The sequence below is a fragment of the Cupressus sempervirens genome, chromosome 8 (genome assembly GCF_028749045.1).
Source record: "Cupressus sempervirens isolate cs-2001-9-10 chromosome 8, ASM2874904v1, whole genome shotgun sequence".
Classification (NCBI taxonomy): domain Eukaryota; kingdom Viridiplantae; phylum Streptophyta; class Pinopsida; order Cupressales; family Cupressaceae; genus Cupressus; species Cupressus sempervirens.
Window position 1 is genome coordinate 126,699,399 of NC_143125.1, and position 12,674 is coordinate 126,712,072.

Genomic DNA, 12,674 nt, shown 5'->3' on the forward strand with positions numbered 1-12,674 from the left:
AAATTGAAGATGCATTGATTGACTTGATGTACAATTTCAAATATGCACCTATTGAGATTGGGAATATGATCCCAGAAGAATTATTTAATAAGATTATCAACAGATGGCAGTATGCCTTAGATACCGAGTGCCAAATGAGGGAGAGTGAGCTTGTTGTTGTAATGCCAGAATTTCATGCATCTAAAATAAGTGAGGCAATAAAAAGACATTAGATTTATTTATTTATTGCAAAAATGGAGAGCACTACAAGTTTTGACAAGAAGACTGAGAAATGTAGATGAAGATGGTCAATGAGTGTGGAAACATATATTCAACATAAAAGAAATTGAGGAGGAAATAAAAGTAGAAGACACCGAGCCTGAGCAACGAGTTGAACTTGATGATAAAGAGGATGAATTTTAAAATGTCTCAATTCAAGATAAGTCAGTGATGTACACAATATGGTAAAGGACATAGCTGACAATGTAGCTATTGAAGACCTTACTAGTGAAGATCCAAGCGATGGAGTGAAAAAAGATGAAGATGTAATGGTAGATACTTAGCTTACTACTAAAGAAAAACCAATCATTGAGTCAGAACATGAGTACATACTAGGCTATGCACTTGTAATTAAACAGATCAAGGCATATAAGAGGCCTAAAGCACAAAATGAGCCACCTATTGTAAATATTGATACTAATAATTCTTCAATTCTTTTGTTACCATTGTTCCCATGGATGCATATACAATGCAAACTAAGCACCAAGATTAAATTACTCGAGAAGGAGATAAGAGTTATACCAAGCAACAAACTAAATATGGCAATGATGGTACTACACAAACAAGAGGAGACACTAAGGATAACAAAGAAGACATATATTCTACTAGCAATAGGCCACAAGCTCAGGGACCTTCAAGTGAAGGAATGATAAGGAAAGGACAAGTAGTTATACCCAAGCATATTTCACAACGTGAACATGATAAGGATAAGCATAAACAATCTAAGGATAAGCCCCATGTACCAAAAATTCCAAACAGTTATACAACCTGCACCTAAACAAGGAAATATAGAAGGAGAGAAAAAGAAAAATGATGAGCCAAAATAGATGAACCAAGAGCAAAAGGATCCATTGCCACCAAAGATATCATCGAGCATAAGCATGACCACATCAAAAGATAAGAAGTAGAAGAAGAAGATATCAACAAGGTCAAATCCTATTGCACTACATGAAGTAATTATCATACCAGATTGGGACCCTTGTACTTTAGATCCCATTTCTTTGAAGGACTATAGTAAATTATATACTAGAAAGGCATGGAAAGATTAACTAAGGAAAGAAATTAAGCACAAACAAGTTCTATTTGATGTTAAAAGACATTCTACCAGAAGTTGTTCTTGATACTACATTGGATAAGAAAGCCCCCATCTTAGACCAACGGGTGTTGTTAGTTGATAAAGTGAATGAGCCTTATGTAGATACACATGCAAAGCTAATGGAGACATTAGAGAAGAAATTTGAGAACAAAGTGTTGATCCCAATAGGTACTGAGAGGGGGGTGAATCAGTACTTGTACTTTTCTTTTTCCTATTGGTTATTCTAATGATTCTATCCAAAAACTTAGTTACTACCTCTTTAATAACTAAGAAAATAATAAAATTTATGCAGTAAAACCTTAGAATGTTCCCCATGGAAGCATACATCAATGGCACAAAGATTTATACATGGAAACCTCAATGAGAGGGTGAAAACCCACTAGCCTTTCCTTGCAAGTAAAAGGGTGCCCGGTTAGAATCTTATAACCATTCTTTTTGAGAACACATCCTATTAGAAATGTTGGCAACCTATTAGGATTGCAATTATTCTATTAAGACTACCTCACCAGAGGATTTTGATCTCTTTCTGAGAGATACCTTGTTACAAGATTTTGAAGACTTATTTGAATTCTTCCTTGTTAAAGTCTTTACAATAGATGCAATGGTTAGAAAGAGAACTATAATAATAGATCTACACAGCTGACACACCTTTCCTGATAGATCCTCTTCTTTGGCTCCTAGAAGATACTTTGATCTTGTGTTGATGTTTTGTCTTTTGTTTGACTTCCCCTGAGCTCTACCTCTCCTTCTTTCGTGCTCTCTGCACTTGCCTTTATTTTCTCTTAATCATAGCTGACTATTCTTATGGATTCTCTTATTTGCACATCTTCTACAATAGTGGTGTTCCTGGATCTTATCTTTCCAAATTTATCTTCATCTCCTTGCGCACACATTTTTGTTTCAGCTTTTTCATATATATATATATATATATATATATATATATATATATATATATATATATATATATATATATGATTTCAAATGAAAACCCTAAAGGATTATCCTACTCAAATTTTTATTTTGAAATTCAAAATCTATAGCGATCAAAATCATAGGACACTCATGACCCCCTATTCGTAGATGCCTATGTATATAGGCTAGCTCAATCAACTACATACCTATGTCTAGACTAATGACTATGTAAGCTTTAGTCATAATCCTTCGCATAGCTCTGGTGCATGTCTTCTTGTGTTTAGACCTTCCTCCATATTGCCACATTAATGATGACTATGTTGCTTCCATCCCTTCTTTTATCCACTTCCTTCGTCCTACTACCTTGACCACTAAGTTAGTCTACTGATAGTTGCCCTTGCAACATTTTACCACTTCTTGTTAATCGGTTTCTAATTGACGGCAACACACTCTTCTGACTTGCTATTTGAGTTTATTGCTTTTTACTTTCTTGGTTGATATAGATTAATGCAACAATCTCCCCCTTTGGCATTGATAGAAAAACCTTTTACCTTTAGCCGATCTTTGCAGGTTAACAATACTTATAGACTTATATGTGACGAGTTCATGATGGCTGTCTAATACCTTAGGGCATTTTCAGATTGAATTCTCCCCCTATGTGAGTGTCTCCTTGTCTTTCTCTCCCTTTTTCCATCCATGAGTGAGCTTCTCCTTTTGTCATCCTTATACTCCCCCTTTTTGTCATTAATGACAATGGGATGGTGTGGTTTTTGGTGTTGTCTTGCCTATTTGGGAAATCCCTTGTACAATATTTGTCACAACTTTTCAAATGTTTCTTTATACTTGTCTCAAGCTAAGTTGAGAAGGATCTCCCGTGACTTCTTCAAATATTTGAGTGCAATCACGACACTCCACAGTTCTGCTAACTACTAGTAGAATGTTTCTTCGTTCTAAAGTGGTGGTAAGCTAAGTAGATCTTCTGCACCTTTGAGTGTGACATTGATGGATCCAATGGTGGGAGTCAAGAGGCACTGAAGCTCCATCAATTTGATGCTTCTCTTTTCTTCTTCAACTCATAAATGGTGTAGCAGGTACATTGTATCATGTATCTTGGTTAGGTTCTCAATTGTTGATCTGGAGAGTGGATCAAATGCATGTGTTGTCATATCAAGTTCTTGTTGAGCCTTTTCCTTTGACTGCTCAAGGTCACTTTTGAGAGTGTGTGACGTGCTTGATTTCTAAATCACTATGGTTATCGCTCTTAAGGATTCTAACATCTCATCTTTGAGTTTCATAAGCTGCCCTTTCTTTTCTTCAACCATTTTTTTTTCCAACTTCAAGTGCTCTTGTTGGAATCTCTTGTTCCACTATCCCTAGCATTTGCATTTCCTTATCATGAAGTTGTCTTGTTATGTATCTGATTTGAGTGATCGAATCATCATCCTCATCAAAGATTACTTCTCCTATGAGTCCTTTGACAATGTCTCGAGCATCAACTACTGTAACTACTCGCTTGTATCTCTTCTTGCTCTGTTTCATTTTCTTATATTTTTTAGTGAGTTTGTTAAATTTTACTAGCTCCTTTAATTTCTTTTATCATGATCTCTTGCCCATGCTATTCACGCATTCCCCTAGTTTTAGCATCTTTGTTGCTTGAGATGCATTAGAGTCATATAGTGCTCCTTCATCTTCAGATATATCAGATTTACCAGATTCTTGGGTTTCCTTTGCTCCTCTTTTTTTCTTTTTGCTTCCTCTGAATCTTGCTTTCTCTTCTTAGGCTTTCTAACACTTTGATGTTCCTTCAATGGTGTTGAAGATGGCTCAACCATTGGCATCTATTGGAATTGAGTAGATTACAGATCTTCCTACCTATGTTCTACACTAGTGTCATTTTCTTATTGTTCACTTGCCTATATTTGAACTTCCATTGGTGGTAATTGAGTATTCTCCATTTCCTAGTCGACTTCATTTTCTTTGTTGGCTTCTTCCTTCCCTTCTCGGTTTGTGTCCTTATCTTGACCGATTATATCATGTACACTTTCTCTTACTTCCCCTGCACATATGTCAATGATTTGGGGTTGTGTACTTCATTTCTCTTCTATAGCATATAGTCCTGTGGAGGTCTATTTTGTTTCTCCACTACCTTTTGGCTCAAGATTTAGATCATGACTTATTTGGGTCCTTTGTTTGACCTGTTCAACAGGCTTCTCTGTTGGCTTCCTTTTAGTGTTTCTCAAACCTGTACTTTTAGGTCTCTCCTTGTCCTTTTGATATTGGCTTTCTCCTTTGTTAAGTGTTTGTTTCTCCTCCTTATAGAGTTGAGACCAAAATTTATTTGCATTATAAAATGCATCTATCTTTAGTCCTATTTTGATCAATGTTATATTCTCAATTGGGTTAGATCATTTTTTACATGACTTTACAAGATCTCTGAGCTCTTCCCTATCGATGTTAGGTATGATGTTTATGAGAGCTTCCTCCAACATGCCTTTCCATTCTATGATGGTGTTAGACCACTTCTCTTTAACTATCTCAAATAACTCTTTAGGAAGTTGAGATTCAACTTCTTTTAGGGTTTTGCTAAACACTCTTAAGCTTACTGTACAGAGTGTACTATCTTACTTCTATTCACCTTTGTAAATTTGGAAAATCTATCCCTAATTATGGTGTAATTACCATTGTTTTCAATATCTTAAAAAATATTTTGTAAAGAAAGCTTCTTACCTCCTTTTGCAGACTTTAAGCTTTCATGGTCCAACTCTTCTTGTTGTTCCTCTTCCTTCCATTGAGTAGGTCATTTATTATTTCCTTTTGTGCCTTTTCTCTTATAGGTCTTCGATGTGGAGGGCTTGAAGGTTGCTTGTTTCCTCCTCTTCTTTTGACTTAGGGCATGGAGTGGAGCTTCCCTGACTTAGGTTGCGTAGCTTCTTTCTCTATTTTCTCAGTGACTTGCCTCTTATCCTTCCTCTTCTTTGGCTCTTCTTTCTTTGAGGCTTCTTTGTTTTGTTCAACAAGCTTTTTCTTTACCCCCTCTATTGTGTCAAATCTTTATTGCTTCTTTTCAACTGGCCTCTCCAATAGGTTCCTCCTCAATCTCATATGGGAACTTAGCCAATGTGTTCTTAGTTTAACCACTTGTAGTTTGTGTTGCTTGTGGAAATGATGGGTACATTACAACACAATGAAAATGTTGGATGAAACAACAGAGATAAGCAAGTCCATGGAATACTTCAAGAAAAACATGCTATGGATGTCATAAAGTGGGTCATGTGGTCAAAAACTATTGGATGAAGCAGAGACCTATATAGTGTAGTGATAACGACATAGGAAAAACGAAAGCCATTGATGTCAAGCAAGCCAATAGAGACTTTGCAAAGGTGTGGATAAAGAAGCAATCATATAACATTGGAGTAAGGATTGGAGAGGGAATAGTTCATCGGTAAGTGGTGAGTCCTCTTAATCGAGCTAAGCTAAGATGAGCTCAACAAGGTTAGGCAAGAAGGATGAAACTTGCACTGGTCCCCTCACACAAACTGGTAAGTTGTGACTAAGTGACTAGAAAGGTAAAGGTTAAGCTACTTCCAAGAATGGAAGACAAGTTGTCTTCAAAATTTGATGATTAAGTTGATTGTTGGAAAGCATTTTTTGCACAAGGATAGAGGTAGGAGAAACAAGGTTACCATTTGGAAAGTAACGTAAATTTTCCGATGAACCTATAAATAAGTATCTTGTCGGACAAAAAATCACTTTTGTAATCTTTCAATAGATATTTTTCTTGTGAAAACATAACTATCAAAAGGCTACTTTGTGAAGAAAGTGTGTGAAAGAAGGTTAACAGTAATTTTGAAACCCTAGGTTTCACTCAGCACAAGAAACCAAGAGATAGAGCCAACGTCAAACAGTCCCAATGGCACAATACAATGATTTGTGCTATTTCGAGTTGGTAGATGAACACGATAAGGAATCACCTGTTTATGAGCTAGTACTGTTAGATGCCAAAAAAAGAGATATGAACAGAGCCCTATCCTCCCTCCCAAGCAACGTATTACTACTAGAGGATGTCAATGAATATCTGAAGACAAAGATAGTAGAAATGGGAGACAAAATAGTCAAAAAGCTATATGGGAAGATCTAAGCAAAGGGAATAGGTGAAAAAGACTTAGAAGTGTTAGACAACACAACCCTAACTCATGCCCTCGATATCCCAAATTTCTTCAGAGTGGAATGAGTGATATTTGTGCTTAGCTAGGTAGACAACGAGTAATTTGGTTGGAAAAGCCATAAAAGATCACAAAAGAAGTGATCAAAAGAGTTACAGGGTTTAGCAAAACTATAGAGAAGTTGACCACTAGAGTACATTCTATAACAGAGGTGGTTGAACTAGCAGGATGTCGTGCAAATGGCAGAATGTACACCATGAATCACATTCTTGATGAAAGGGTACAATTTTTTGCAAGAGTGATAGAACATAAACTCTACCCATCAATTCATCCCAACAGTGTACCTACATGGGTAGTATATGGAACGCATCAGATAATAACAAAGAATACCAAGTAGGATCTCAGTGAATGGCTAGACAAGAAAATGTTAGATAGCCTCAAGAAGATTAAAATTGATAGTGTATCACACTCCTTCAAATTTGGAGCTATACTAGTATGCATTTATTTCTATTTTAAGGGTGAGTATCCTGGATATAAATTACTCAAGTAGAAGTCAAAGAGTAGCATCATTGCACAAATAACTAGTATGCACAACAAGTCAAGAGACAAAGGCATAAAGAAACTTGAAGCTTGCTTTAAGAAGTTTCAGGAGGACATGCAAAAAAGAAGAAGAATACCAAAAAATTTGATAAATGATTTACATGAGCAACATTTGTTTAGTGACAATTTTTCTCTCCTCTTGCCTCATTTGCAAGATCTCTACATTCATGTGTGTTGTGTCCATACTGGTAACAACTGTAGCATAGTTTTATGTTTGTATAAATCTACTAGTTGGCGCTTGTCTATACCAACACTTATCTAACTTATGTCATATTTTACCATAGGAACAATAAGTGGGTTTCTTTGGTGACATATCTCTTTTAGCCTTCTTTTCATTCTTCGTGGTTTTTGGGTTGTTAGTCTTTGAGGCTACTCCTTTCTTGAATGTATAGATTCCTAGGAATCTTGGACTGGTTGAGTTTGTTGTTCCTCCTTGAGTGTTTGAGGTATTTTCCTTATTTGAGTTGTGCTCCCTTATTCTGGCAAGTCTCTCACACTCTTCCTTCACCACTTCTAGTTTTCTCTTTAGTTGTTGGATTTTCTCTCACATCTGTTTGGCTTCTTTTGTCTAGTTTTCATGATTATATTCCTATAATATGATGTTTTCTTTCTCTACATATATGTGCTCTTCGATCATAAGGGCTATTTCATTTTCCTTTCCTTTTACCAGATCTTCAACTCATTGTCTAGCTTCACTTAATCTCACTAAAAATTGTTCAGGTTCCTTCTTTAGGACCATGATTCTATTAATCTCATATTGGTTTTCACATATGAGTGATTACACACTTAGTCATATTCCTAAAGTGCAGACCGAGTAAGTAGTGCATATCGAGCATAAGTTGTCAAATAACGCAAGCCGAGCAGAATATGCAGTATGTTTCAAGCACCAGTATGTGTCGAGCAGACAGTTAGTGCTGAGTCACTCCAATGCCAAGCAAGTTAGTATATGCAGAGTGATTCAAATGCCAAGTGAATAGTGGATGCCGAGTCATTCAGAAGACAAGTTACAACATTGAAGATATGGTGGATGTCGAGCATTAGAGGCTTTAAGTGTCAAGTAAACAATTTTGGGCATAATTGTTTGTAATGGCACAAACTTTTATGTAAACCATTTTTGGGCCGACTTAAGGATTGTCTTGTGATTTTAATGATAAGAACAAATCTATATTGAGAATCCCTATGCAGTACATGCAACCAATCAGATTAAGGGATGTTCTAAGTGAAAAAATGGGCGAATCACAATCGTTGATTCTTACCTAACCCTAAGTCACCTAGGACTTCTTAAGGAAGACAAATCTTAAAGATGCAAAGGAGCAAAAAGAGTCGAAGTTTGCATGCGCAGATAGAGCATTCATGGTGACTAAGGAGTTGTGAATTGAGATATGCATTGGAGAATCAACTAGAGAGAGAATAGAGAAAAGTAGAAAGGACATAAGTGATACATCTAATTGAAGAGGATCAAGTACACATTAGGATAGAGGTGATCTGTTATCTAGCAAAATAGTGCTAACTGAAGGATCAAGGCTGAGACATTCTAACAAGCGAATCAATAAAATCTCTTATCAAGGAGGATCAAGTAAACATGTTTCAAGGTCTAGTAGACTTTTGTATAAATTTCTTAATCAAGTTCTTACTTCATTGTAAGTTGAAGTCCTTTAACTAGACACACTTCTAATAGGGCATTAAAATCCTTTAGCAGGGTAAGATTTAACAATCTTTGTAAGCCTTTAACAGGGTAGACCTTTCACAGGGTAGATCATAGTTTATGGTCAAACATTGTAGCCTTCATTGGATACACTTTACAACTACAATAGTGAAGATTTGTGGGTGTCATCCTCACCCCAAGTTTACCTTCGCATTGGAGGGTTTCTTGGTAACCAAATATCTTGTGTCATATATGTGTTGAATGCTTATTGTTTTCATGCTATGGATGAACATGCTTAGTTTGATATTTTAATTTATATGCGAATTGTGAGATGGATGTGTGGTGAATGTTTTAGCGGATAAAGATTTAAAGGAGTGATTCACACCCCACCCCTACAAGATTTTACTTTCCCTATTGTATTTCCAAAAATTGGTATTAGATCTTTGTTCTCTGAAATGGAAAGCTTTGCAACTTTGAGGAAAGATCTTGAAGATGAAAGTCTACAAGTTGGGAAAAGTCTTTGAGAACCAGAAGATTGAAATCTAGCTTGCCCTAGATATGTTGATGAAGAAAGAGATGATTTGAAGTGATCATTAAAGAGAATGAAAGAGGTAGCTATTGAGGAGAATGACACACATTACCAAGAGGAAGACACTACTGAATTTTTTGGAGATGGAAACTCAAGTGAATTTGATGTATTAGTTGCAGATCTGATGGAAAAGAATGGTGCCCTAACTAAAGAGGTCAAAAATCTTAAGATAGAATAAGAAGTCCAATCAGTATCGCTATGTGAGGTGACTAAGCAGAAAAAGAAAGTTGAGGAAGACAAAGTCATGATTGAAGATGACAAAAGGATATTGACCAACAGACTGGAAGAGAAGACATCAAAGGTGCAAAGGATTGCTAGAATGCAATTAGGAAAAATGAATCAAGTGATGATTTCCAATCATGAATTGAATGGTAAGGACATTGAGATCACAACTTTGAAGTTACATAATGAACAACTGAAAAATGATCTAAAAAGAGAAAAATAATTTTTTGAATGTTTCAATAGACCTAATGAAGCCATCAAGTACTTTGAGAATTTGATGAGATCTCCTAGATCTAATAATGATACTATTGAATTAAGATACACCAGTACCGAGGAAGGAGAATTGTCTAAAAGTGGTGAACAAACAAGCAACAAAGGTAAGAACTACAAACCCACTTGTCATAATTGTGGAAAGATAGGTCATACAACAAATGTTTGCAGGAGCAACAATGCAAATCAGAACCCTAAGCAGAAATTCATGGGTAACTATCATAAGTGCAACAAGAAAGGACATCAGCTACATGAATTCATGACTAAGACTACAAGCACACAAAGATTTGAATAGCATTGCCATAATTGTGAGAAGTATGGACATAGAGCATATGAATGCAAATTTAATGCCAAGTGGACATCAAACAAGAAGACAAAGGGACACAATAATGGAAAACCCTACAATTGGGATTACAATATAGGGTATAGTTGCTACTATTTTCAAGAGTATGGAAATGTTGCTGAGAATTGCATTAGAACACATTTCAGAAGTGACTATAGTAGATGGTTGAGTCAAACCACATGTTTTAGTTGTTTGAACATTGGTCACATCAGCAGGAATTGTCCAACAAGGTCAAAGGCACCTAGCAGTGAATTCAACAAAGGGAAAGGGAAGATTGATGTTGAGAATGTCAAAGTTTAGATGAACAAGACATGGAAGAAAAAGGAAGATATCAACACATCAAGTTTTGATGAGGTCACTTCATGCAATGGATCAAGTGATCACATCAGCCCCAACTAGGCAATAAAAAGGTATGTGGGACTGATATTGCATTGATATATTTTACATCAGTTCCAAGAACCTAAGTTCTAAAAAGATTCTATATGCATGAATTAAGATGCAATGAATTGGTTAGAACCTAGAAGAAATCTATAAGTTTTGTTAGTTTTTATGTTGTTGCCGAGCATGAAAAATTTCGGTTGATGTCGAGCTATTAAAGTGATAGTATTCGCCAAGCTCGTTGTGGTTGTCGAGCATAAAATAAATCATTTGTAAGTTGAATGAGTTGAAATTGCTATGATAGTCGAGCTTATAGTTGTGTAAGCACTGAGCATTTATTGTCAAGTCTTAAGAGCTATATGGTCAATTTTTGACTCATTTGCATTCATTTGAGATCAAAGAGAGCACAAAGAGCATAAGGAAAATTGGAGAGAAGGATTCAAGTGCTTGTGAACTGGATTCAAGTGCTACTCATCACCAAACATCAGATTCATAAGGTATTCATCGTGTGTCAAGTTACATTGTTTGAATTATTGCAAACCCTAGTTATTTGAAATGGCAACTAGTTCTTCTACTATTGTTAGGAAGGAAGGGAAATAAGTTTTAAATGTTCAATTGATAAGCAATGAGGTTAAACAACCACCTTCCGAACTATTCCTGAGATTGCATATAGGGGAGATCCAATTGGTGTGTTATCAATGATACCACCACAAGTTTTGATTATACAAGATGTAAAATGTTGTTACACTTATAAGGTTGGAAGTATTGAAGACATGGAAATTAGAAATTTATATGGAAAACTATGTGTTGATGAAGTGTTGAAGGAGGAAAACAAGATTGTAGAGAGAAAAGGGTTAACTTGTGCCCTAGATTTTCTAGATGTATTCAAGACTAAATGGATTAAGATAGTGTTGAGTAGAATACATGATCACTCAGTATGGTTGGAAAATGGCCCTTCCAAGATCACTAAAAGGATCATTCAACAAGTAACAAGGTATCCTACCCTAAATAGACCCAAGACCATGCGTAGTGATGTGAAGGAAGTAATTGAGAAGAATATAGGGGTTGTATGAAACAAAAAAGGGATGATAATTGACACAATTTCAAATCCCCTAATTGCATTTGCAGTGAGAATTATTGCTCACAAGTTCTTTCAATCTAGCAAATTGAATAGTGTGTCTTGTATGGTTGTGGATTTGGGATACAAGATAGTAAAGAAGGATCACTCTGATGACCATGCCGAGTTACAACTCTATCAATTATCAGAAAACTTGGGAGTCATAAGAAAGACTAAGAGTGCACAATGCAAATTCGGTTCATTACTCGTTTGTATATTTTTCTATGTGTAGAAACATTTCCTTCATTTGGTAAAGTTGCTTGGAAGACCAATATGTCTATTGTTGTTCAAATTGGAGAGTTCATAGAGAAACTTGGAGATAATTTTGAGTTAGTCATGAAAAATTACTTTGAAGACTTTAAGAAGTCTATGAAACAAAGATTGAGGATACCAGTGTCACTAGTAGAGAAGTATTATGATGATGTTTGTTTTCTAGTGGATACTGATTTTACATATGTGCAAGCAGTTGTTCCTAGGGTTAGATAGCTCAAGCCATTTCCCTATGAAATCAATGTGGATGAGGCATCAGTAGCCATTACAACTTTACTTGTATAAGAAGTAGACAAGGGTGCAACCTCATTTGGAAACTATAAGGAAGCCAAATATAGAATCACAAAAGATTTGAAGACAACTTCTGTGGTAAGAAAGAAGAACAAAATTGTGAAGAAGCTTAAAGAAAGATTTGGTCAAAGAGGAGCAGAGGAAGAAGAAGATGAGGATGATGAGGATAAAGAAGATGAACAACCTGCTCAAGCCCCTCTTGCACTAACACAAGGTCAAGGAGAGGACCAAGAAGAAGAGGAAGTAGAACATGATGAAGGTGTCAAGGGAGAAGAAGCTAGTGAAGCACCTAAGCTTGGAGAGAAGAAGAAGAGAAAAGCCAAGGAGCCAATATCAAAGAAACGTAAGAAGGTTATGAAGCCAACACAACAAAAGCTAGCAATACCTTTCACAAGGGCTAACACAAGGGCTATTGCAAAGAAAACACAAGAAGCTGACAAACCTAAAGGCAAAAGATCAACTACTACTACATAGTAGAGTCAAAAAGATCAACCAAAGAGGAGAAATTATATAGCTCCCA

General features: G+C 36.0%; 1 protein-coding gene across 1 annotated transcript in view; it reads left to right on the forward strand.

The window, feature by feature from the left end:
* Nucleotides 1-440: 440 nt before the first annotated feature.
* The window catches only part of LOC149541903 (uncharacterized), a 48,414-nt gene continuing 36,180 nt past the window's right edge, over nt 441-12,674 (forward strand). The window contains exon 1 of the mRNA XM_089795668.1: nt 441-530. Coding sequence (XP_089651794.1) covers nt 441-530 — 90 coding nt within the window. The remainder of the gene's footprint in view (nt 531-12,674) is intronic.